Here is a 24549-nt window from a genome sequence, read left to right as displayed (position 1 = left end):
TGTTATGTGTTGAAATCTTGTATGTTGGAAGTAAACATGTACGTAACACTGATCCTACCCTCTCACTGAAGTTAAATAGTGCAGAGACAAGTGGTAGGAGGGAGGAGTGGCTGAGGCTGTTATTTTAAGGTAAAGAAAAGTTACATAATGTTGCTTTGAAGTATAACATGATCTATTGAGAAAGTTCTGCACCATTTGGGTTTTTTCACAACTCTTTCAAACTTTAGACAACAAATGTGAGGTTGGCAATCTCAACATGTAGTTTTTCTCTATTTTTGGAAAGCTGAGATTCCTGACTGTAAAAAGCTTTCACTCGACACTCGAGAGAGACGATGTTTATTTAATTAAACGTTCAACTTCAACCTTGGATTCGGAGTCAGCTTTTATAATTTCGCTTCCTGAATCAAACGCATCCAGGAGGCTCAGGAGACCTCTTTTGAGGCTTCACCCAGTTGACCACAAACCATGTGGCACTGTGTCTCCTTCACCCCCTCAGCCAATAGTTAAGTCTCGCTCTCCTGGTTTGGAGAAATCACGGCATATTTGTTTTTTCACTGGAAGTTAGTGAACTTTATATCAACTTCAAGTTAAACATTTTTTTTAAGAGTTGGCAACATATTGTAACATGACAATATTTGAACCCATGTTTGAAATGGTGATCATTTATATTAAAGCATGTTGCTGGCATGCATTATGTAATCAGAGTATTTGTGTGAGATGTAACCATACCAGTGCTATATCCAAATCAGCGCAGTGTTAAGAATGTTTAGGTCACTGACAGAGGACCAGTGAGACATAGTGCCACGTGGCTCATCGTGGGCTAATTAAAGTGCAGCAGCCTCAGAGGAGGCACCGTTACATGTTGTAGTGCTCATTTCTTTTTAGATCAGTAGTCAGTAGTTCACAATGAGCATGATAAATTCACATTCATCAAATACAATCTCTTCATATCTCTCTCTCCAGACATTCCTTGTTTGCAGAGGTGTATTTATACAAAAGGAGCAGTGGGAGTGAGAGTGTGATGTTCTCATACATTGTTAAAGTTAATGAAAATGCTTTAAATCAAGTCTTTTGTGTGTTTTTATGGACACAAGGGCAGGTCATCCAGCAAGGATTACCAGTGAGAGAGACGCTATTTTATTGAACGAGGGAGGTAATATTTTCCAGGAAATTAAAGTAAAGAGATTTAAAGTCAACTATAGCAACTATACTATTTACTGCTACTGCTAGTACTACCCTTCTAGTGACACAAGTAAATGACTGTGTGGTTTCACTCCTTCTCACTTGCACTTCATGCATATCACTGTTAAGAATTCAGGACAAAGACAAAACAAAAAGATACTGCATTTTTTTATTTTGTTATGTTTGAAGTTCAGCTCTTTGTCTCTGGGTTCAGCCTCCTGTTTAACCATTTTGTTATTTATTTTTTTTGTCCTGGTTTTGTCACATTTTTGTCTTGATTTTTTTTATTTATTGGTGAAGCCACATCTCAGCCGGTGGCACACCAAACCCAAAAGCCATGACTTAACTTCAGGTATTCTGCTGTGATATGTAGACTATTTGAAAACTATGAAAGCGTTAAGGAACTGTATACTGATATACTTTCGGCTGGCTGGCTATGTATTCATTATTTTCTTTCATGTGATCTATTGTGAAAAATACCGTGACCCAGTATACCCAATATACGTAAAATATCGGATAGAAGTGCATCATGCATATGCAACTCCTTTGCGCAGTGGTTGTATCATGGTTGCCGTGGTCTCCTCTAGTGGCAGCTGCTCTCAGTGCACACGTGACTTTCTCTTTCATGACCTAAATTACTTCCAGTGATGAATAAAACCAAATGTGGACAAATTGTCATCGTGAGTCTGCCAGAACAGAAGTGGACCTCCCTGAACTCTGTTGTTCTTGCAGCTGAACTACATATGCAGCCGGTAGCTGCTCTTTACCATCATCGTGTGAGATCTGAGGCCTGCCTATAATCTCACGCTTGGCTGTGGCTTCACGAGGGGCTGATGTGCTGCACAGCAGCCTGCTGCGTGCCTCACACACAATCATTAGATTAACTACACAAACACAAACCACTACTGAGCAAGTAGCGGGTCTAAGTGCCAACTCAGCCCTAGATGTGCTGTGCAGAAACACTATTATGTCATGGAGCAAATGAGATGTGAGGCATGGTCCAAATGAAGGAATAATCTTTCTGTCCCGCCACAATAAAGGACTAGAGTCGGGGAGAATGGTGCGTTTTCATAGCAACAAACACATTCACCAAACACACCTAACGTACATCACCCTCCTCTTCAATGAAAAGCTTTGCTATGACACACTAAGGATCACCACCTCAGCAGTCGGTGGTGTCTCACCATTATTATTATTATTATTATTATTATTATTACTATTATTATTATTATTATTGTTGTTGATGTTATTATATTACATTTAATTGCCAGGAACAATGTACAAAAAGCATTAATCTCATACAAAGATCATACATAGACATGTACTAGGTTTAGCTAAGCTGCTACCTAATTTCTGCCATCACTTCGCTGTACTGTATGTACTTGAGTGTGTTTTCTTGCTCTGGTAGTTCATGGTGGCCAAAGTTAACTAATATTGGCACATTTTGTTAACTATTCCTATATAATGGAAATAACTAATTTGGTTTACTCACTTCTCTACTGGTGCCTCTGTTACAGTAGCATTGACAACCCATTTATAAATATACTATTTTGTCAAGCTCAGGGTGGGAGGCTCAATCGCAGGGATAATGTTATGCTGCTGTGTTCCAGGTTACAAATTGTATAAACGTACCCAATATGACAAATTGTTTACCTTAACCATGCATCTCCCATAGACTTCAATACAGCTGTCACCACCGTCCGGCACCAAGGTTTAGTGACGTAAAGACCCCTTCTTCTTTTTTAGGTTCCTTGACTCACAGCCAACTGCAGCACTTTCCCAAGTGCTGCCAATGTCACTAAAAAGCTTCTATCAATTTCTTCATGTACTTATCACTCATTCAATTTTAATTAGCCATTTTATGTTAGGGACGTGAAAATTATAATCTACACCGACTCATAAAAGGGAAAAAAAATAAGGCCATAGTAAGACACATATTTAAAATATAGCCTATGTAATGTGACAATGGGCAGCTGTGAGAGTTTCCAGTGTGTGTATGTGTTAATCAGCGGGAATGAGGTTGGAAACAACCATAAAACTTGGGTTGGCTCAGGCTCCCTGGGAAAAGATGGCAAACCCAGTCGCTGTTTAATCTTTCTAGATCTTTTTTTAAATGGGCTGAGGGAGGCAATGGAGTCCACACGCTGCCGTGAACTGAATTGCTTTCGAGAGGTAACTACTTTTAATTCAGTTCATATGAGATAAAAAGATAAATGGCATATGAATAATGCATCTTATAAACTATGTATACTATAGTCAGTTAAATGAGGGAATCTCTTTTAACTTATCAGACTCTGCAGTCAAATAACCATACCTCAAATAACCATATAGTTTGTCAATCTGACGTTTATTCTTTAATTGCCATTACCAAGTACTGTTAAAGCTGCAATACCCTGGTAAAACCAGATCTCATCTGATGTTACCGATGTTGAACAGGTAGAGAACAAACAGGTGGAAATATTTTCATCATAAAATCGACAATACAAAACACAGCCAGACAGAGACAAGTTTCAATTCAAAAGTACATTAAAATTCTGCATAAATTAAGAGACCTAAAGAACAATATTCCAGAGAGGTAATATAAAACTGTACATGACAATACACTTGCAATACATTACAATATTTATTCAAATAAGGCAAAATAGCACCATGAAATAATAAAGAAAAATAAACAATTCTCATTCAAAACTAAAAACCACACAGTTGTAACAGGAAATACTGCACTTGTAATGTGAACAGTGAAAGCACCGGAAGCACGCACAGAGTTTGTTAGCTGGGTTGATATTACATAGATGACAGTCTGCTCATGTGCTGTCAAAGTAAAGGACTTGTTGTTCTCATGTGCCTTCATGTCATTACTTGGTTTATTGTGGTTTATGTTTTGATCAAGGTAATTAAACTTGTTACAAAATTCCAGACACATTTTTTAAATTGTTAACTACTCTATGTTTTATCAAGGTGACATGATGCTTGAGACGGCCTTGTTTGGTCTTTTTCTTCCTTTTTTGTCTTCTCTTTCTACATTTATCCTTTTATCTTATAGACTTTCGTACAAGAACAGTCACGGATGATGACAAATCAGTCATGGGATAATAATTAATCATTTTTTGCATGAAGACCGACCCATACCATCCCATTTTCCCCCCCTCCTCCCTCTGACCCTCATCTTTTATCTACTGACAAGTCATTGTCATTCAACCTTCTTCCCCATGACGTTGAGGTGTGGTGAGGAGTTGTACAGTTGTTATGTCCTTAAATATGCATGATGCTTAATTCACAGGAAGTTGTTGGAGATCTGACTTTGGTGGTCAAACAAGTCCTCCGCCTCGGCGCTGTAGGCATCACCTGATGAGAACAGACAATGAAGAGAAGTGGAACACATGGCAACAAATAGTAATGAGATTGAGAGGATTTATGCACACTGAAAGCATCTTCACACTGTACCTGCGTGGCATCCAAACATGTAAACTCGAGCCCCATCGTACTTGCATCGACAGCGCATCACGTTGTTCTGGAAATCGGACTCAGCCATGTCTAAGGAAGGGTTGACCTCCACCTGTAAAAGAGAACGGACTTGAGATGAGTCCTCCTCATAGTTCTGTACTGTTCCTTGCTGAAAAGATAATGTATTAACAAATAATGAACACAAAGATTGAAGTATACCCAAAGATGAGTATGATTGAAAGTGTTTTCCTATTTCCTAATAAAGAAAAAGAACAACAACAACAACAACAACTAAAATAAGTAACAGAGCATCAAAAAAGCAGACAACCAGCTAGAAACAAGAGGCAACACAAAAACATAAGTAAAACAAAGTGTCCCGTGCCTACAGCGAGCAACAACCAGTAAACCCTACTCAGAGGACCTCAGATTCCTACTGGTATTATATTGCCTGTAGCTCTTTTATGTAGCCAGGTACCCGACTGGGCAAGGCTCTAAACAGGATTAAAATAACCTTTAGTTGGATTCTGAATTTGATGAGAAAACAGTGATGTCTTGCTAAGATCGGCGAAGAGGGAGTTACAGTAATCAAGACAGGACGAAAGAGGCACCTGATGGGCCAGATTCGAGCAGTATCTCTCTGCCGGTTAAAACAGGAGTGGGCCCAACATTTCACATGTTGGTGGAGAATCCAGGTCTTCCGCAGAAACACCTATTTCGTGGAAGGTAAATTTACCAGGGGCAGCTATTGAACAGCCAAATTTTTCCACTGGATTCGGGACAACACCATCTGGGGCAAAAATAAGAACTTCTGTTTTGTCTAAGTTTAGCTGTAGACAATTACCAGCTTTCATATCTTTTATATAATTGAAGCAATTTAGTAAAACAGACCGTTTTGAAACATTATGAGGCTTAAACTATAAGTATAATTGAATGTCGTCTGCATAGCAATACTAGGAGATACCATCAAAATTGCTTATTATCTGCCTGAGAGGTAACAAGTACAGTGCAAACAGCAGTGGTCCCAGGCCAGAACTTTGGGGTACACCACAGAACAGAGTCTGTTAGTGCCTCTGCTGGCAGGTCAGAGTTGGAACATAGCTGAAAATCTTTATTTCATTTTGACATTAGACAGAAACCTCCCAGTCTGTTGTGGTAAAATAATGAGAATATTCTTGCAAATGTTTTGAAAGGTTTCCTATTGTCTTGCTAATACCTGTGTTGAAGGTTTTACTACAATGTGACAGGGTTCCAGACCTGGCTAGTTGTATTCATCTTTATCTTAATCTTACATGTATGCTAAATATTAAGTTAGGGCCAGAAAAGGCTGGCTTAGCATAGCATAAAGACTGGAAACAAGAGTAAACTGCTTAGCTGGATCTGCCCAAAGATTGAAAAAAGCTGCCTACTGGCCCCTCTGTGGGGGGCTATGTGCAGAACCATTTCTTGGTTGGGAGCCTGGAGACAAGCAAGTTTCCATCTAAGTCTAAACTGGGACTCTGGGAGAAACTGACACTTCAGACAGTTAGGAAACAACTGGTTTTCCACAAGGCCAACTGCAAAGCCACAGGATTATTGTTCTGTCCTTTTCTATATGGATCATAATGTATAAATTGGGGGTTCAGGCACTGCATGACATCACTTTCCACTGTTATCTCGACCCAGGAGAAAAAAGGGCTAGAGATGCAGATGACAGTTTTGGGTTTGGATTTAAGTTGCAGCCTATCATTAGGCTGTAGCCATGGTTGGTTGCCATGGTTTGTTGTTTTCCACCCCGTCTGTCTGCCCGCACCATATATAACAAAAAGCGCACAAATGAATTTTCCTGATGCACACATCAAACAGATAACCTGACCACATATTCAACCAAGCAGCCCAGTTTCATTTTTTATATACTGTATAAATGTTGTGGTACCAATTATATTTACAGCTAAAAAAATAGTCATAATATTAATAATTCTTTTTCATTACATTTTCAGCCAAATTTGGTGACAATATAAACTTCATATATTTTTTTGATTGCATGTCGAGAGCAGCCAGCGATTTCAGCACATACTTTATAGTCCCGGCGTAAAACACTATATTAACTCGGTGGCAGCTGATGCCCTTTTAAAAGCTCTTGTAATAATGTGAAACAAAGGGCCCAGAGCCGGTTTTACAGAACAATGAAAGGTTGTCACTGTCATGTAAAAGCCTGTGAGGTTGTGCAGCTGATTTTTAAATGACGGAGCACTCAGCAGCAATCAGGCTGAGGTGGACGTGACTCATTGGTTTAAATGTATGGTCCTAAAAATGGCTGCCACCCTGCCATTCTCGGTAAAGACTCACCCTGCTGCATGAAAGACAAGCGAGAATCTGCGCCCTCCCTCTACCTCTCAATTCTTACACAAATTTATGAGCAGCTCAACTACTGTCGAACCGCAATCGCGGCCGCAAAGTGCTGCCAGGTCGCGTCGTCTTGGCAGAGGCGTGGATCTCTTCTTTATGACATGTATGTCGATTTACCTCTTAAGACGTGGCTCATCACACAGTGCGGATGGACCGCTGCTGCGTGTGCTGTGCTTTACATACCGTCTACAGACACGCATGCAAAGACAAACATCTTGATTTTATTTCAGAAATAATTAGAAACTGTAAACATCATCACTTTGTTGCCACTGAGCTGTCGGGGAAAAAATAGAACAAATGACACAGAGGACAGATTAGTAGGTCACCGCAGCAGATTGGGTGTCTAGAAGCCAGAGGTCGTCGAGCCAACAAACTCCTCTTTTAAACATAAAACCCGGTCTGTACAAATGTAAAGTGCTGACAGAGCTGCCCAACTGCCAATAAGCCTGTACTTTCTGAAAGGGTGGACTAATAGCAGGTCTACTTTCTATATAAATCCAGACTAAATTCACTTTCCTTAAATACGCACACACCCTTAAACTACATACATGCTGTACACCTGAAACAGCCAAGAGCCATTTACTGAAATTATAGTCTATTATCGCAGCTTTTATCTCGTGTGCGGCTTCAGATGTTGAAACACCAACCCCTGTGTTTGCTGCTTATTTCTTCTCGCTTTAATGCCGATCTGAGAGGCTGTGTAAGCACCTAAGATGATGCCGTTTCGCCGTGAAGATCGAGAGGTGGATTATTTTTTTCTCTGCTTCTTTTTTTTTTTTCCCTTGCAGAACGATTGCAAAATTAACTCTTCAGACAGCTGAGCAGACTGTGTTATAGACTCAGCTGACACTTTGTCTTGCGTAGATGTATATTTTTTTCCTCCTCACCTGGAAGATGTATTCACCGGGACGTATGTCAGTAATGTCGATCCACTGGCAGTCAATATCGTGGCGGTAGGTGTCCCAGCAGCCAACTGAGATACCTTGCTGTCCCATATTATAGCAGGCATACCGCTTGTGGATACCTGGTGGGAACAAACACATTGAAACACATGAGGAGAGACAAAAAGAGGACTATGATGTGTACATTTTCTGTCAAGTGTCTGGGCCTGAAATTATCTGGTCTGTTTTTGGGGGACTGTCAAAAGAATAGAAAGGATCTAAGCTGCGTAAAACTGTCTGGGTGTCTGCGAAGCCAAGATCAATTTAGGCTTGGCCTCTGATCTTACAGCCCGCTGCTGACTTTGAGTGCTCATTATGGGATTTCAGCTTTGCACTTGTATGTATTCTTGATTCCCTTGTTTGTCACGAACGGGCTCTTGTTTCCAGACCGCCCTCAAAAAAGCAGATTTATGTTGCCTTACCGTCAGGGCAGTAGGTGTCCTCCAGACAGAAGCTGGCTTTGTGACCTTCGGCCACCTTGGACCCATTGAGGGTCAGCAGATCGTAGTGGGTGAACACCTCGATGCTGTGGTAGTGCCTGAGGATTGGATCAGGATCGCAAGATTAATACGTGAAGGAAGTAAATAAACCAAGGGAGAAAGATCTCCATTATATTTGCTGTGAATCATCCTGTGAAAAAAAAACTCTGACGTTAATTTGAAATGTCACAGCCGTATATCAAGCTACACTGTTGTGAAGCAAACAAACAGACACAGACAATTAAAAAAACACTTCAGTGGGCAGATAGATATCAGTTTTGTGTCGCTCTTTCTCTCATTACGGAACCATTCCCAGACCAGACTTTACCAAAACTGCAAGTCCAACCATGTGTTTGCTGCTCGCGGAGGTAGTGATTGGGTTGCGGCTGGGAAGGACACAGAGCTGTGCCTCCCGTTTTGGGACACTGAACCACAACCGCTGAGATAAGAAGCCAGGCTGCTCTGAGCGCAGTCATGGCTCTGACTGTAACAACTGGGTGACCGACGGGGAGGATGTTTATTGTAAACATCATTTTGGAGAATAAAAGATTGTGTTCATTTCATGAAATGACAGACTTTCGTGTGTGTTTGGCTATTTATAGTCCACATCTCAAAAATATCACTGCACCCAGTGATCTTAATTCTTAAATGCCTATTCATCTTCTGCTGCAGACATTCAATTGTTTGACCTCTGGTTGCAACACCCAAAATTGCTTCCTTTTCTTGTCCCACTTCGTAATGATGCCCAGTCTTATTATACAGCTTTTTTTTTCCAACTGAACCCTGCAGCAGCTCAAATTACCGCAAAGTTACTCCCTATCTGGTTGAAGGCGTAAAATGAGCAGCTGCTGTGTTGCAAATGAAAAACCTGAAAGCGCCTCATAAGAGACACAGCTACTTGGGACAAAACCCTGCAAATGTCTGGTTCAGGTTATGAAGCCTTCCTCCCCTCAGTCCTACCTGTGACACTGGTGCCACGTCCAGCTCTCTCTGCTGGCCCGGGGTCGGAAGTCAGCGCGGCCCATGTTCATGATACGGGAGGAGAAGCGCAGCAGGCGGCGGTGTCCATAGGGCCATTGCATTCTGGCGGCAGAGGAGGACAGGCAGTTCTCTTCATTAGCGCAGGTCAGCAGGTGGAGGGGTCGGTCCTCCAGGTAGGCCGTCTCTTGGACGAGCTGGGCATCCAGTACAAGGTCAGGAGCAGCTGTGGGGGTCAGGACTCAGAGTTAGTTGCGCTCCCACTGAGCAAACAATACGACGGCGCTCACGCGGTTTTGACTCACTTTCTACACATGTGACTCCGGCAGCTCTGCCGTCTCCTCCTCTGGGGCAGTAGACGTTGGTGTTTCTGCGACACTGCTGGATGGACATCTCGGTGCCAATGCAGTGAGTTCCACTCAGAACCACCTCAGCAGCATCTGAAGAACCGGGCCAGTACCAGGTCTCCTGCACAGAGACGCAAGAAGATAACAAATTGACTCACCAAATCATTCCAGACAGGCAGAAAATATGTCAGAGCTGAAGGTCAATAGCAGCCTCTGCTGTGCACAAAGAAAGCCCCCTTTTTTTATTGGAACTATCAGTACACATGATCACATTTTCCACTCTCTTTCGCAATTTTAAAACAGCCTGTAAAATGTTTCCCAGCAGCCCCCCCCTCAAAACACACTCAGGCTGCCCTTTCCATGCACAGTTCTATTTTCAGTTTGTTTGCTCTGTGAATTTCTTCCGATCTCTCTTCGCCTCACTTTCCCTCTTTTATTTTCGGTGTGCTGGAAGTGGAGGTTTGAGAAGCCTGTAATTACCTCAGGCCTCGGTAATAACACAGCACAGACTCACAAACAGAAGGACGGAGACGAGAGAAAGAAACAGAGAGAGAGAGAGAGAGAGAGAGAGAGAGAGAGAGGTGGAGAAGGGAATACAGAAGCACACAAAACAAAAGCCCAGGGACAGAAGAGGAGAGAAAGAAAGAAACAGATTCTACTCTTCTCTTTACCTGATGAGCTCTTGAGGCGAAACCCAAGCCCAGCTGTCGACAGACCACCATGGCCTCGTTGATGCCCCAGTTCTCACTGCAGACTGAACCCCAACGCCTCACCCCTCCGACCTCCATCAGAACCTCCACACGGCCCTCTGATGGCTCTCTGCCTCCTGCCAGACGCACCTGATAGTTCAGAGAGGAGGAAGTGTTTCGTTGTCAGTCCTATGGTAAAGCTAAATGCACTTGTGTGCATGTGTGTGTGTGTTTCCCACCGTGGTCTTCATGCCGGTGTTGGGGATGTTGCAGCGGACCGCCACGTCCTGGCTGTGTTTGCAGCTGTAAAGGGGCACCTGTCTGTAGTGGCACTCCGTGATGGACTTCTCCCTGCCTGTGCACTGCACACTGTTCATATGGATTGGACCGGTACCTACAGAAGAAGGGCGGGGAGCGAGAGTCGATTGATTCGCATGTGTCCTACCGACCATAAGCCACATGCAAAACGACAGCCTACACACATGGTACATAAAAGACTCTAAAACCTGATGGATCTTTTGCCACGGATGTCCGCAGAGTGGAATTAAGAGCCCAGACATGATCAGGACCTCTGATGTGGCTCTGAAACTGAGCTTACCCAGAGAGCTTTCGGTCTAAATGACTCTACGCTGAGCACCAGGGCCGCGCTTTATGAACCAAAATAGATAGATGGCAAAATAGAGGAAAATCTCTGAACACATCTCTGTTTGTGGAGGTGTGTGGGGCCCAGGCTAAAGCCCTAAAAAAGCCCTATAATTTGGCCTTTAAATAGCAAGTGATGTCATCCAGTCTACCCATGAGCCCTCACACCGCTCCTGCAACACACAGATTCATCTCCTCTCTGCTATATGCTCGCACAACTCTGGCAAAAATGGCCCGAGACATTAAAAGCCACAATGCTCCATTTTGCCATTTAACCGTGTTCATAATTCACACAAAACTGCACCATAGCACCTACTTTAATAGAGCCCTAAAAGTAACACTGCAGTGGTTCCCATGAATTACTTCATTAAATAAAGTAGAGAGAAGGAAATGCACCCACCATTATAGGACATGCTATGTGCTCATTTGGGCCGAAAGATAATGGGAGGAAATTAACGTGATTACAGAGTCACTGCAGAGGTACGGCAAGAAAAAAAAAAAAAAGACAGTAAATAAGTGTGTGAAAGTGGGGTCTATTTCCTCGGAAAATGTTTAACTCTGTTCCTGCTAGACCATTTAGTGGCCTATATTTTCGTGCCCACAACAGAAGCAGTGCCAACATAATCACAAGCCCTGCGAATGTTTGTCCTGCTCGCTGCTGATTGCCTGACATCCTGGTTTCAAAGCTGCGCTGACTTCTCACATACAACAGGCTTATTTTGACAGCAACACATGCCGTTGTTTTGTCCTTTGGTCATGGGTAGAGTCCCTCAACAATCAACTTCTGCGATAGAAGTAGAAATCAGGATGTAAACAGTTTCCCTGGGTTTATTTGTCTTCTTGGGCGCATGGTTCTTGGAGTGCTGCGTGTAGCAACAGACATTTAGACTTATAAGTGTTTAGTCTAAAAGATCGCTGAGCTCAAATGATCATGCTCAGAGTGCATGGTGAACACGGGCACTGATGCAGAGTCTGTAACTTTCAGTGCATAACTTAATATCAGATCAGTAGCCAGAGGTCAAGTTTAGACTCTGGAAATTTAAGCTTGACGTCACTGGTCACGGTGAGTAAATGCATCACTGGAAAGCACCAGATAGACTTAAAAGGATAGTCTGACTTCATGTACACTATGTGTGTGGCTATGTTTAAAGTGTGTGTGCCATCTTACCCTGTCCCAGCTGAGCCTTGGTGAGGGCCTCTTTGGCTGTCCCAAATCCCAGCTCTCTGCACACCACGGTGGCTGCATTGATGTCCCACAGGTGGTCACACACGGTGCCCCACTTCCCCTCCCTCAGCACCTCCACACGGCCCTCCCCGATGCGGGGCCCGGCCTTCAGACGCACGACCGGCTGGAAGGAAAACGATAGAAATTAGGTGAGAAATGGCAGTTTGTTAATTAATCTGGAAATGTTTCATTTTTCCGATTTTTTTCTGGATCTGGATGCTTATACATTTTCAGAGCTAACTATATTTTAACTTGATTGTGTCCAGAAGATATTCTTTTGTAAACTCCTTTTTTCTCAACCTAGCGGAATGGCACAAGCAAAATTCAAATTCTAAAGTAATAGTGCTGCTAGCTTTCATGCTGAGAGTAAGAGAGAAGAGAGAAGATTAAAACCACAGCCAGGAGATGGTTAGCTTAGCTTAGACTGCTAGCGCTTCTGTCTAAAGCACACCTCAAAAAGATACTGCAATACTGCAATTTGACGTTTTAACACTTCAATTCTTAAAGAATAAAAAACAAAACATACGCCCAGGGATATGTGAAATCAGTCCGCTTGTCAAACAGTAGGCAGGAATACAAAGAAGCATTTCCTAACATGTCAAACTATATCTTTATGTCACCCCTCAGCACAGACTGTTTTCTTGATGTAACCCTAATTTAGCATTCTTGCTCTTTTTAGCCTTCTGCAAGTGTTTAATGACGTTAAATGTAGGAACTGCAGTCATAACCATAACTATTTTAACATGTGTTCTAATAAGTCTATTTTTACAGGAACAGTTTGACATGTATGGAAAAATAAGAGTGTAATGAGAAGGCTTCAGAGCCTTTCTTCTGTCTGATTAGCTTAGCTTAGCATATAGGCTACATTGGCAGCAGGGTGAAACAGCTAGCTTGACTTCTTAGGTATGAAAATCAACATTATAGCACTTATTTATTTTATGAATTAACACATTATATCTAATTTCTACACAAACAGACATGTAAGATGCTCAACCACAACTTGTCTTTTGTAAATGTTTGGTTTGTGTACCTTCTAATGCTGGGATCATGTTACACTGCTGTATTCCAGGTTGTAGATTGTAAATGTGAGTCTGCCATATCTTTATCATTTCACCTCTACCTGATCTGTTTGCAACTGAAAGGATAATGGATAGTGAACATCTGGAGGGACATCAGGCCATAATTCAAGGGAAGCAACATATTTGATTAGCTGTTAGCTAAGGTTAGCATTTTACAACTTCCTAGCCAATGTTACTGTTTGATTACATCCAGCATGTTCCGCTTCCAAGCTTAAATAAATGTGGTCAAAATGTGTGCTGATATTTTTGAATTATTATATGCTTTTTCTTTTGTATGGTGTAACACTATCTAGAAGTAATGTTAGTTGGTTGGACGCTAACGTTAGCTGTTGTCGAACAGAAGCTACTGGGTAATCAGATATATTGTTTTACTTTTCAATACAGCCCGCCTTGAGGCCCAGAGCCTGACTAGCCGTTTCCCTCTGATTTCAGCCCTCATGCTAAGCTAAGCTAATTGTCCGCTGGCTGTCGCTTCAACTATTTAGCTAACACACACTTTTAAGTGGCCTATTGTATAAATCTCCCCAAACTTCTCCATGAAAATTGCTAAGCATATTATCTAAAATATAATTCTATTTTGTGCTCATAATTTCCCTTCACACTCACTGGCACAGCAGGTGGTGCAGGTGCTCTGCCGTAGCGTGCAAACTGGGATCCAGGGACACAGCGGACCACAGCGTGCATGCCACCGCTGCATGGGACGTCACTCCTGGGGAGGGACAGCTGTGCCTGGCACTGCGCCAGAGAGATCTCCGCACCCTTACACTGCACCTTCTCCACCCAGTAGGCCTTCTTGCTGATCTGTGTCCTCAGCCTGGTTGGGGAAGGCAGTGGAGGAGGAAGGGAAAACAGAGGTAAGAGATATATTTGATTTGAGATATGATTTGTCACATGACTCATGATATGATACCTATGTTATAAAGTTATGTTCTTCAAAGAGAAGACTGTACCTGGAGGACGGATCGGCCAACTTGGAGTCCCAGAGTTTCCTGAAAGAAAAGAAAGATCACACTCTGGATTGAGCTGTGCACCTTTATATAGACTAAACAACCAGCTGTGCTTCACACTCCCACAGTCTCCTCATGTTCTCGTCCCTCCTCCCAGTCTCCTCTTTCCCCCTCAATCATCCTTTCTTCTCTTCCTTGACAACCCCACTCTGACTATCAACTCCTAAATAAACAAATTGAATGCTGCGAAGGAGACACAACATGCTGGATAGGGCGTGTGCGTCTTTGGATAAACATAGCCCTCATGTAAGAGACAGGCAGATTTACAATAACGGATCACATAATTCCCTCTTTCTCCTTTCTTTGCTCTCAAACCACCACTTTCATGTTTTTTTTTAGATCTTCCATTTCTACATTCAAGGGTATTACTGTTTCAGTGTTTGTCTATATGTCTACGGTTGATGTCTGGTTTGGGGATTCCAGGTGGAAAAGAAACTATAAATACGAATGAGCCACTATACATTAATCCCTGCGAGAAGTGTTATTGAGGTCTGCCAACTCCAACAGGGTTTTCTAAACTGTGTGTAGTTTTATGGATTTTACCTTAAACTGGAGTCAAATCCTAAAGGGAAACACTGTGTATACACGAAATGAGGCCCCTATATGCCTAGGCACACACGCACGCACTCACACGCACGCACACGCACACACACACACACACCAATTTAAAACCTAAAAAGTAAAGAAGAAGAAGAATAAATAAAAGGATGATTCACACACAAGGCAGAGTCTGGGAAGTGTCTCACTGTGACACCCTCAAACACACACACACACACACACTCACTACAGCTGACCACTCGCATCGCCCAGTGTGACCACAGACAGGTGCAGCGTGACTGCCGCCCTTGATGAATGTGCCGGAATTAAATGAGTCAGAACACCAAGTTTAGACAGGAGGACGCTTTGCCGTACAACCAGATCCATGATGCAATTAAATATTTGGCAAACCGGAGATGTTTCCTCTCCAGGAGAACCCAAGTATCCTGGTATTCCGCAGGTTATTATGCACTGTCCCAACACTCGATGAGAAATGTGTTTGAGGCTGGGAAGACTTAAAAGGAAACCCACAATAGCAAGCCTGAGTCAGACGAACTGTGGAACACGTGCAACACAAATCACTTACAATCAGGCCAGACAGTGAAGTGCAAACTGTGTATTTCTTTTACTATGAATGGAAATTTCCATCCTCAGATAAACTTACACGGTTACATATCATTATTTTGGGATGTTTGCTGCTGTCCAGCCGAGAAATGTAATTTAGGCAGCCAGTCTGGTCAAGACAACTGGTCTCCTAAGGTGGAATAAAGTTTCCTCTTCTGCAATGAACACACTCAATGTGGTAAAAAACCTGCAAAGAAAGACCAAATACTAGGCTCTCTTTGCATTGTAGCAAACATATCCTAAACCTGCGAAAAATGATTTTCTAGGCAATTTTGACAACATGACCTGTAGAGTTAGAGTTAGCAAACAGAGACTTATTTATCCATCCAGCAGTCACGTCGCAACATTATCATCATCTCCACCTGATGAATGAGATTTCACTCTCTTTGAGCTCTCCACCAACTCCTGAGCGAAAAATCTGGCTTTCTAGCTGCTAAATGCAAAGGAAAATTTAGCAGCTAAACAAGCTTACAGTGGATTTACTAGAACATGACAACAACTTCTGGTGGGATTGAGGTTGAAAGTAAAACGGAAAACATATCTCAATTCTACAGATGCTAAAACAGCCCTTACAGCTAAAGGGAACTAAACAATTTTATAGACATGTTAGCCTACATATTGATATGAAAGTATTGATTAGGTACTTCCCATTTTGTGTGTCATTATACTTGTACACTACATTGAAGCGAAAAATATACAATTGAGGTTCTAGCTTCTTTAGTTGCTACTAAAGTTAGTTGCTAACTTAGATAAAATAATAAAAACAATACAAAAAAAAGAGAATCATGGCAATAACTATCTTTCTTTCTTGCTCTTGTGTGTGTGTTTGTTTGTTTGTTTCTTTCTGTCGTTCTGTCTTTCTGTCTTTCTTCCTTCCTTCCCTCCTTCCTTCCCACCACCTCAGGGGAATGTAAATCAGTATATATGTGTTGTATGCATGCATGTGAGTGTAAGTTATTTGTTTGTTTCTTTTGTGTGTGTGAGCCTGTGAGTGTTTGCACACTGTAAAACGTTTCATAACTCGGTGGTAAATCAAAATGAGGGAGACAGACTCTGGGGGGGTGTTGGTTCATGGTTTGGAGGAGGGGGAGGAGGAGGGGGGAGTGCTACCCATATAATTGCCTGCTCTGCTTGGCAGTGTCTGCAGTGCGGTCGAGCAGTAGCATGTCGGTTCGCACACACCAGACATGGAAATATGCACTCACATATCAGCTTTCCCTGCCTTTGCCTCTGTAAAAACAAAGCCCTTTAAAACCCCGGCGTCGTTACCCAACGCTACGACTGCATGCTGGGAAACATGGAGCGCGTGATGTAAGTCTGAACCCTTTGTGAACTTGGCGACTTTTAGAAGCGTCGCCTAACTTCACACGGTGACAAAAAATCATGTTCCTTATCGTTGCCCTTGACACATTTGAGTTGTCCTACTTAGAGTTGAAAACTCAGACGGTCAGTGATGCTCAACCTTTCACACAGGTTCGGAGCCGAGTTATGACTTTCCTGCTCTTATACGGAGTTTTAAAGGAAGGGAAGGAACCCACAGCATCATGCCTCAGGCGCAACAAACAGGTTGTGACCACAGCACTGTTGAGGACTTTCTTACTTCTCAGGATCTTCAGCTTGGTGCCAGGTTTTTTATGCAACTCTGACCACACAGTACCATAAGCCGCTCTGGAGAGAGGAGCGGACTGTCAGGAAAGCAGCGATAACCTGTTATTACACCGCATGAATGCAAAGCTGCCTGACTGGAACAAGGAGACAGCAGGTTGCCACACTGACTCCACAACAGCCTCTAGACAATCCCATCATCCCTCATGGAACGAAAACTCATAGGGGTCATAATGATGTACTTTCCATGAAATGTGGTTTTTAGTATAATTACCACAAAGGCACAGAAGTATTTTAAGTGAGGAGGGGAGGAGGAACAGGGGTTAAAGTCAATTGAGCTGAAGAAGTTACTGTCAGCCTCAAAGAGAGCGTTGATGTGATGAAACACGGGAGCTGGAAAATGGCTTTAGCTCTTGCCTTTTGTAAGCGCAGCAAAGTGGGGGAGGATTTAAACATCTGTAAAAATGCGCTGAGCAACTTAACAGGCTGAGACAAAGCCAGTCACACAAAAAAAAACAACCACACAGCCAGAGAGGGGAGTGCTGACACAGCAAAGGGTGTGCAGCAGGTTCAGCCGAGAGAATATTCTCGATCAGAGGATCCCTCAGACCATAATTATAGTCGTCCCAGTGGACACAAACCCCAACGAAGAGCCGGAATGGACCACAGCCAGCACAGCGGGTTGCACCAGGAAGACGTTACGTGACTGTTAGCATGTAGGGATCAATATAAACAAGAGCCTGAAGCCGCGCTGTGCAGCTGTCAGGCTGTAGTAAAGCACAAAATACTAACATTTGCATACTTGCATTACGGTGCAAACATGATAAAGTTTGGCAGGTATGTTTGCCATGAGCACCATCTTATCATTAAGTTATCCAGCTAAGGAGATATCAGCAGGTACATAATAAACCAAGGTCAAATTTTGACCCAATGATGGCATGTACTAGAACTAAGTAATACCTGATAATGAAACATTCTCAAACACGCCTATATTCATTCTTAATGCCTGTTGCTGGGTTGGTTCCAACAGTTTTTTTCATGCAGAGGCTGAAGTGAGCAGTCCCACAGCCTGAGCAAAGAAGCTGCGCTGTAGTCTGGTGGTGTGGTTAACTTTTTTATATGTTACTTTTATTAATCTAACATCGCCCCAAATAGATTTGTTACCTCATCGCTATTCATCCGCAAACAGCTGTGTTTAAAGATAAGATGTTATTAAAAATGTGTTGCCCTGTTTTTTTCACTCACTTCCAGAACAAATGCACATGCTAGCCAGATCGAGAACTTCTGGCACGATCGTGCCAGAAGTTCTCGATCTGGCTAGCAAGCGAGGTGGTGGTGATCGTACCACTTTTGTCCACAGGGGCCGCCAGAATCAACAAAAAAATAAATAAAGTGCCTTGTAGCTGCTTCAAGGGATAATTATAATTAAACTAACGAGACCCTGACTGTCATTGAAACCAGATTTCATGGCAATCCAATCAAAAGCTCTTGTCGTATAATTTCAACACAAATCAACCCTCATGGTGGCACTAGAGAAAAAGTCAGGAGATAAAGTCCTTAGAGGACATTATTTGTGAAGTTTGTTTCAAATTCTGATACTGAGGTCTATCAAGGAGCTGTTAAGATGTGAGCCCAAGTGGCCCCATCCTCTGGGGACCATGAATGTCTGTACAAAACTTTATGCAAATAAAAGTAGGGGACTGACAGACACCACCAGTCATCCAGAGGGCAATGCCGGTAAAGTGACTAAAAATGGCTATTGTTGCTTGTTTACTGTATAAAAATTTTTCTGAGAACTTCTACCTCGGGAAACATTTTCAAAAACACCCAGCATAAATATCTACCAGATGCCAACGATCCATCTCTTGCTTCTGGTTCTTTCTATTGAAAAAAAACTTCTTCTCCCCTTAGTTGTTTACTGCCGGACAAAAATGGCTACTGTGTTCGTCTCCCACGTAGCTGGGTGGAGGTTTACAAAAAACAAACAACATTCCCCTGGCCTGCTCCAGTCTTTACACAGGCTGCTGGTTGGGTTCTTGGCACAGAAATACGGTGTTCTCTGAGGTGTTTTTCAGGGTTGTTGTCCACATTAGCATGGGACTTAGAAAGTTAGAGCAATAGACAACAAGACTTGGCTTGATTGAAGACTTGATTACATCTCTGCTCCTTCCTTGAACTGAAAGAGCTTCTAGCTTGAATAACAAAGTGAGGATAAATTGGGTAAAAGTTTCTCACATCGCCGCATCTGAACAACACGGCTCTGAAGAAGCCTTAAAGGATAAGACACTGTGTGAGAGAGTTATTCATCGCTAGTTCTGTGGCTGTGGTGGTGAACCGGGCAGCTGAGGAGAAGCAGCCTGTATCCTGCAGCAGAGCAGAGCTGAGCCAAGCAGGGCACAAGGGGTAATTATTGGCTGCATGGGGAGACAGATGGTACAGGGCAGGTCAGCGGTCAGTACAGTCGTTCTGTTAGCCAAGCCATAAAAAGACCTCTGTGGGCAGACAGATGGACACATTCACATGTGCACAAGCCTATGTGTGTGCATGTGAATCTTGTACATTGTTTATGCAGCGTCTCGTAAGATGCTGCGCAACGAGGATGGAGGGAGGGATGTATTAGTGTGTGTGTGTGTGTGTGTGTGTGTGTGTGTGTTAGTGAGGTATTGGGGTTTTGATGGTATTTGTGTAAGGGCTTTGAAGGTTTGTGTAGGTGCTTGTGTGGGTATTTATGGCTAAAGTTAGACGGATGAGCCAGATTTATAGGGACAAAATAAGCCTGACAACCTGACCTTGTTAGCTGAGCAAATTATTTGTGTTTGAGGGACAATAAAAGTATATAAGTGTAATAAAAATATAAGAAATTGAAAGCTCCTTTTTCCTTTCCTACCTAGTCTCCGTGCTAGCTCTCGTAATTAAACAGGTTTTCTGCATACATGTTCAGCTAAATGTGCATCTATAACTGTAAGTTGACGTAAAACATGCCGACATACGAGATTCAGGTGACGCATTCCAGAAAGATTGAAATCCAGCTTGCGTCACTTGAAGACTCAATGTCGTGTACTTGTGTAGAGCATGCTTCTGGCCTAATTTTGATGTAGTGATGTGGTATATGATTCTGCCGATTCTGCTCATGAGCCAGCAGAGGATGTTTTTAAACTTTGCCGTTCCTGTTTCTTACTTCCAGCCCTCCTGCTTGCGTTAAGCGGAGCCGAGCAGACAGCCACTTCTGGCGAGCACTATGGCGAGTCTGTCGGCATCACAAGCATTGTCTAGAGCAGCCACGGTGGTTTCATTGCAGCCAGAATGCATACCTTTCAATTTGACACCCGGAAACAACTCTCAGATCTTTCGCTTACTTTTTTTTGAGAAGTTCCTTCAGAGTCCAGAACCCTTCCCATCAATCTTAGAACAGCATTCTCCCTTGGTATTTTAAAAAAGTAAATATCCTTTTCATTTGGCTTTTAGTTTGGGTTAACTTTGCTGGTATCATTTTTAATGTTTCATTGTCATGTAATGTAACTGTTTTGGGATTTTTTTTTCTCTCTCACCTTTTATGATATTGATGATAATAATAAAGATGATAAATAATAATAATTATTATTATTATCATTATTATTATTATTATTGTTTATTATTCCTGAATATGTTCATCTGATCTTGTTTGTTGTGGTTCTTTGGGCTGCATCTATGCATGAAAGTTGCTATACAGTTATTATTTGTATTTATGTGAAAGTGCTGCTGCACACAGTTTCCATTCGGGGGCTCTTAATTATAAGAGATTAGACACCCTGTAATGAGGGTTTCACGTAACGACACACACCATAATGATGATGATAATCCTGTAGTCTGGATCTGACATTAATAATATACTTCTGAGACTATTTTAAAGGACTCTGTGAGGCCCAGTCAGCCGATGGGGCAGACAGGCCTGGCCTAACGGGCCACAGCGGACCTGTCATGCCAAGTGTGGTTGTACTAATGACAGCAGTTGTGGTTAACCTCTACTACGGGGGGTGGCGAGCAGCAGTCCAGGCATGGGGCTGCCTAATCCGTGATATTCCACCACACTTTTCCATCCCTTTCATAACCACATGCGCGCGCACACACACACACACACACACACCCACACACACACACACACACACACACACACACACACTCACACACACACACACACACACACACACACACACACTTCTTCTCTGCCACTCTCCTGTGTTCACTCTCACACATTCACCTGTAGGCGTTTTGGTCAAACGCTTCTGCATCCGGGAATCCTAACATGCCACAGACGACACGGCTGCTGCTGAGGTCCCACCCATTGTTACACACATGACGCCACCTCCCAGCATTCTTCACCTCCAGCACTCCTTCCGTCACCAGGCCGCCATTGTTGCCGGACAGCACGGGCCGGAGACGAGCCTCCTCCAAGTGAGCAGATCCCTGTCCACGAGAAAACAAGCAGTTTTAAAGATGATTTATAACTCTGTATTTATCCTAAATTAAGACGTTTATTTAGACTTCTTCCCTGCCAGAGGATAGACATGGATCTCTGTCAGACTTTAAGAAGGCTTCAGCCTCAGCCCACATCAACCAGGCTTTTGTCCTGCATTCTAAAACAGGATTGACTTGAGTCAATAAACAGGACTTTGTTTAACTTTACAGGCACAGACAGCACGCAATCGAGAGAGAATAACGTGATAAGATGACACGCCACGTCTGTAATCATCACACTCTCTAATCATCCATAGTATGCACTGTAGGCAGCAGGAAGGAAACTAACAGAAAACACAGTTTGTTTAATGTGACTGAGTACGTGTCATGGTGATCACAAAATGGTAAAGAAAGTGTAAACTCTGCAAGTTGGAAGGGAAGAAAGCCAAACACAAGTGACAATTTCCTTTCATCTGACTTTCTTGTGTGTTTGAGGAGTCGGGGCTGTAGATCTTCTGGTGGTTTGGTCCTAAACTTAAAGTCATGCTGCTGCCCAAGAGCTGGTTCTGGAGAAGGTCTGGTTTTAGGTTTGCCTCTAATTATACATGTCCTCTGGCCTGTGGCTGTGCAAATGACATTTATGTATGGGAGTCTGAATAAAGCTCGATTGGGCTACTTTTTTGGGTGTGTACTAGAGGTTGTGTGTCCATGTGTGTGTTTTTTACCTGTGTGTATTGTGCATCTGTCTCCACTCCCATGTCTGGATAAACAGGCTCAGGTTCGACATGGTTCCCACTGAGCTGCTGATTCCTGTCGCTTCGCCGCTCCGGCTGGGACTGCCTGTCTACCTGTCCCCCTGCGTCTCGTCTCACTGCTTGTGGACTGGTCCTCGCCGTCTCCTGTCTCTGCCTGTAGGATGCACCGTTTGCCAGACGTGGAGGCAGCTGGTGACCCTGCGGCAGAGCTGTGCTGACCTGTGAAGTTGCTCTGGAACCGCCTCGATTCCGTCGCAAGATCTGGATCTCGTGGCCATTTTCCTGCGGGGTGACGTTGCCGCGGCGGGCAGCCGTTGGGTTGCGATTGAGGGCGATCTCATGGCCTCTTGAGGAAGAAGAGGATATGCCGGCTGGGGCTGGCGGGGCAGCTGGAGGAGACACAGACTGTGGTGGGTTTCTCTGTCTGGACTGGCTTGACTGTTGCCTGGAGGATGATGGGGTCTCCTCCAGGGTGACAGGTGGAGAGCCGGGTCTTCTTTCTGGGCTGCAAATGACCCCCAGGTCCTCAGCATGGGTGCAGTCATTGATTCCCCAACCATTGGACTGACAGTCTGCAATGGAAGCCTCTGAGCCCCTGCAGCGCACATTGTCCAACCAGATCAAACCTAAGAAGAAAAAGAAGTACATTAGTTGTTCTTTCTCAGTTAGGCGTTAAAAGCTAAACACCATCAGCTGGACATACCTTGTCCCTGGCCAAACTTGGCACTGTGCGCCCATGTAAAGCCGCGTTGGAAGCCCAGCTGTCGGCACACCACATTGGCCAGGTTGAGATCCACCTCGTCATCACACACCGTGCCCCATGCGCCATTGTAGTACACCTCCAAACGCCCCTCGTTTGCACCGCGCCGCCCCACGCCTGCTAGACGCAATTGCACCCCCTGGGCAGACAGCGGAGGGGGGTAGATGAGAAGCAGGAGGAGGAGTGTGGAGAGGGAGCTGAGGCACAGCATCCTGGAGGGAAAAGAAAAAAACACTGGATGATGGAAATGAAAGTGCTGCAACGATGGGAAAAGAGAAGCAAGGCAGGACTGAAAACTGAGAAGTTGCATGTAAAGCTGCAGCCCCCCCATAGACACGTGTTACCACAAAAATCCCAAAAATCACACAAGGCCATCAAGCTCACATTCCATACTCTGACAAAACATATAATTAGAAACTTCTCCTCTAACCCTAATGGGACATTCCACTTGAAAATGAAAGATTGATAGGTGTTTTTTATCCTTTAAAATAATCAGTCATTCAAAGACAGTCAGAGGCCTGAGAAATGCTGTGAAAACGTGGCCCAGTCAGGGCAGAGGGAGTAATAACCGAGGCTAAAAGTAGCCCCTCCATCCAGCCAACGGAAACTTTGGCTTTCCGCAAACCCTCAGGCTTAGCTGCATGCATTTAGCCAACAGACACAAAAGCAAATAAACACCGTCGTAAAAATGTTCTCACACATAAATAAAGCAGCAGGTCTGCGCCTGTGAGAGACGTTTTGGTTAATGAGCAATAATTAATTCATCCCCAGGCCACCCCTGAAACCTGCTTCACGCAGCAGAGAAACTGGAGAGATAAGAGCGAGAGGAGAGGAGGACCGGAGGATGAGATTCACCCACACAGGGGTCAGACAAATTCTGCCTTCCATGTACCTACATTTAGTACAAGCAGATATGTCAGTAAAAGTAATGTGACTAATGAGGGGTGAACTTATGGCGTTGAAGGAGAGATACATGTGGATGAGGTTTGGCAGCTGCGGGGATGAAATCAGTGATGACCTCTGGAGGAAAATTTGAAATAAAATCAAATAGAATAAAGAGAATAATGCTGAAGCAGAACTCACCTATCTGTTGATCTCAGGCTGGAGTCACTGGGAGAAAGAAGGGAGCGAGCACCGGAGGGAAAGAAGGCAGTGAGTTTTCTCCTGCTGTCTCTCTATTCTCCTCTTTTCCCTCCCTCTTTCTTTTTCTGTCACTCCCTCAGATCTGCTTCTTCATCCATCCCTCCCATTTTCTTCATTTATACAACATTTTTTTCCCCCTCCCTTTTCAACGAGTCACGTTTTGTCCCGTCCATCAAAGAAAATGTGCAAAAAATCTAAACTGACCACCAAAATCAATTAAAGCAACCAAGGGAAGACAATGCAGACACAAGGAATGAATTTCATCTTTTGTTCTTCCAGACTACTTAGATTTA

At 43.4% G+C, this 24549-nt stretch overlaps 1 protein-coding gene across 1 annotated transcript; it reads right to left on the bottom strand.

The window, feature by feature from the left end:
• Positions 1-3510: 3510 nt before the first annotated feature.
• LOC115592352 (lysyl oxidase homolog 4-like) lies at positions 3511-24323 on the bottom strand. The gene is made up of 15 exons (XM_030434982.1): positions 24197-24323; positions 23057-23325; positions 22324-22979; positions 21402-21607; positions 14342-14380; positions 13998-14205; positions 12256-12436; positions 10685-10839; positions 10428-10595; positions 9715-9877; positions 9392-9635; positions 8375-8490; positions 7899-8035; positions 4627-4738; positions 3511-4527 (listed from the first exon to the last, which is right to left on the bottom strand). The coding sequence occupies exons 2-15, from the start codon at positions 23322-23324 to the stop codon at positions 4457-4459; spliced, it is 2724 nt and encodes a 907-aa protein (XP_030290842.1). The 5' UTR covers position 23325; positions 24197-24323; the 3' UTR covers positions 3511-4456.
• Between the last annotated feature and the right edge of the window lie 226 nt (positions 24324-24549).

This window comes from Sparus aurata, chromosome 1 (assembly GCF_900880675.1).
Source record: "Sparus aurata chromosome 1, fSpaAur1.1, whole genome shotgun sequence".
Lineage (NCBI taxonomy): Eukaryota > Metazoa > Chordata > Actinopteri > Spariformes > Sparidae > Sparus > Sparus aurata.
The sequence above is the reverse complement of the archived record's forward strand: the minus strand, read 5'-3'. Positions and strand labels throughout refer to the sequence as shown.

What these genes read in the sequence shown, in the direction of transcription:
- LOC115592352 (XM_030434982.1), bottom strand. Translation starts at nt 23,324, where the DNA reads ATGCTGTGCCTCAGCTCCCTCTCCACACTCCTCCTCCTGCTTCTCATC. An exon ending in ACGTGGCACCAGTGTCACAG is followed by an intron (nt 8,491 to 9,391) that starts GTAGGACTGAGG and finishes TCCAATCCTCAG; the next exon opens with GCACTACCACAGCATCGAGG. An exon ending in CATGTTTGGATGCCACGCAG is followed by an intron (nt 4,528 to 4,626) that starts GTACAGTGTGAA and finishes TGTTCTCATCAG; the next exon opens with GTGATGCCTACAGCGCCGAG.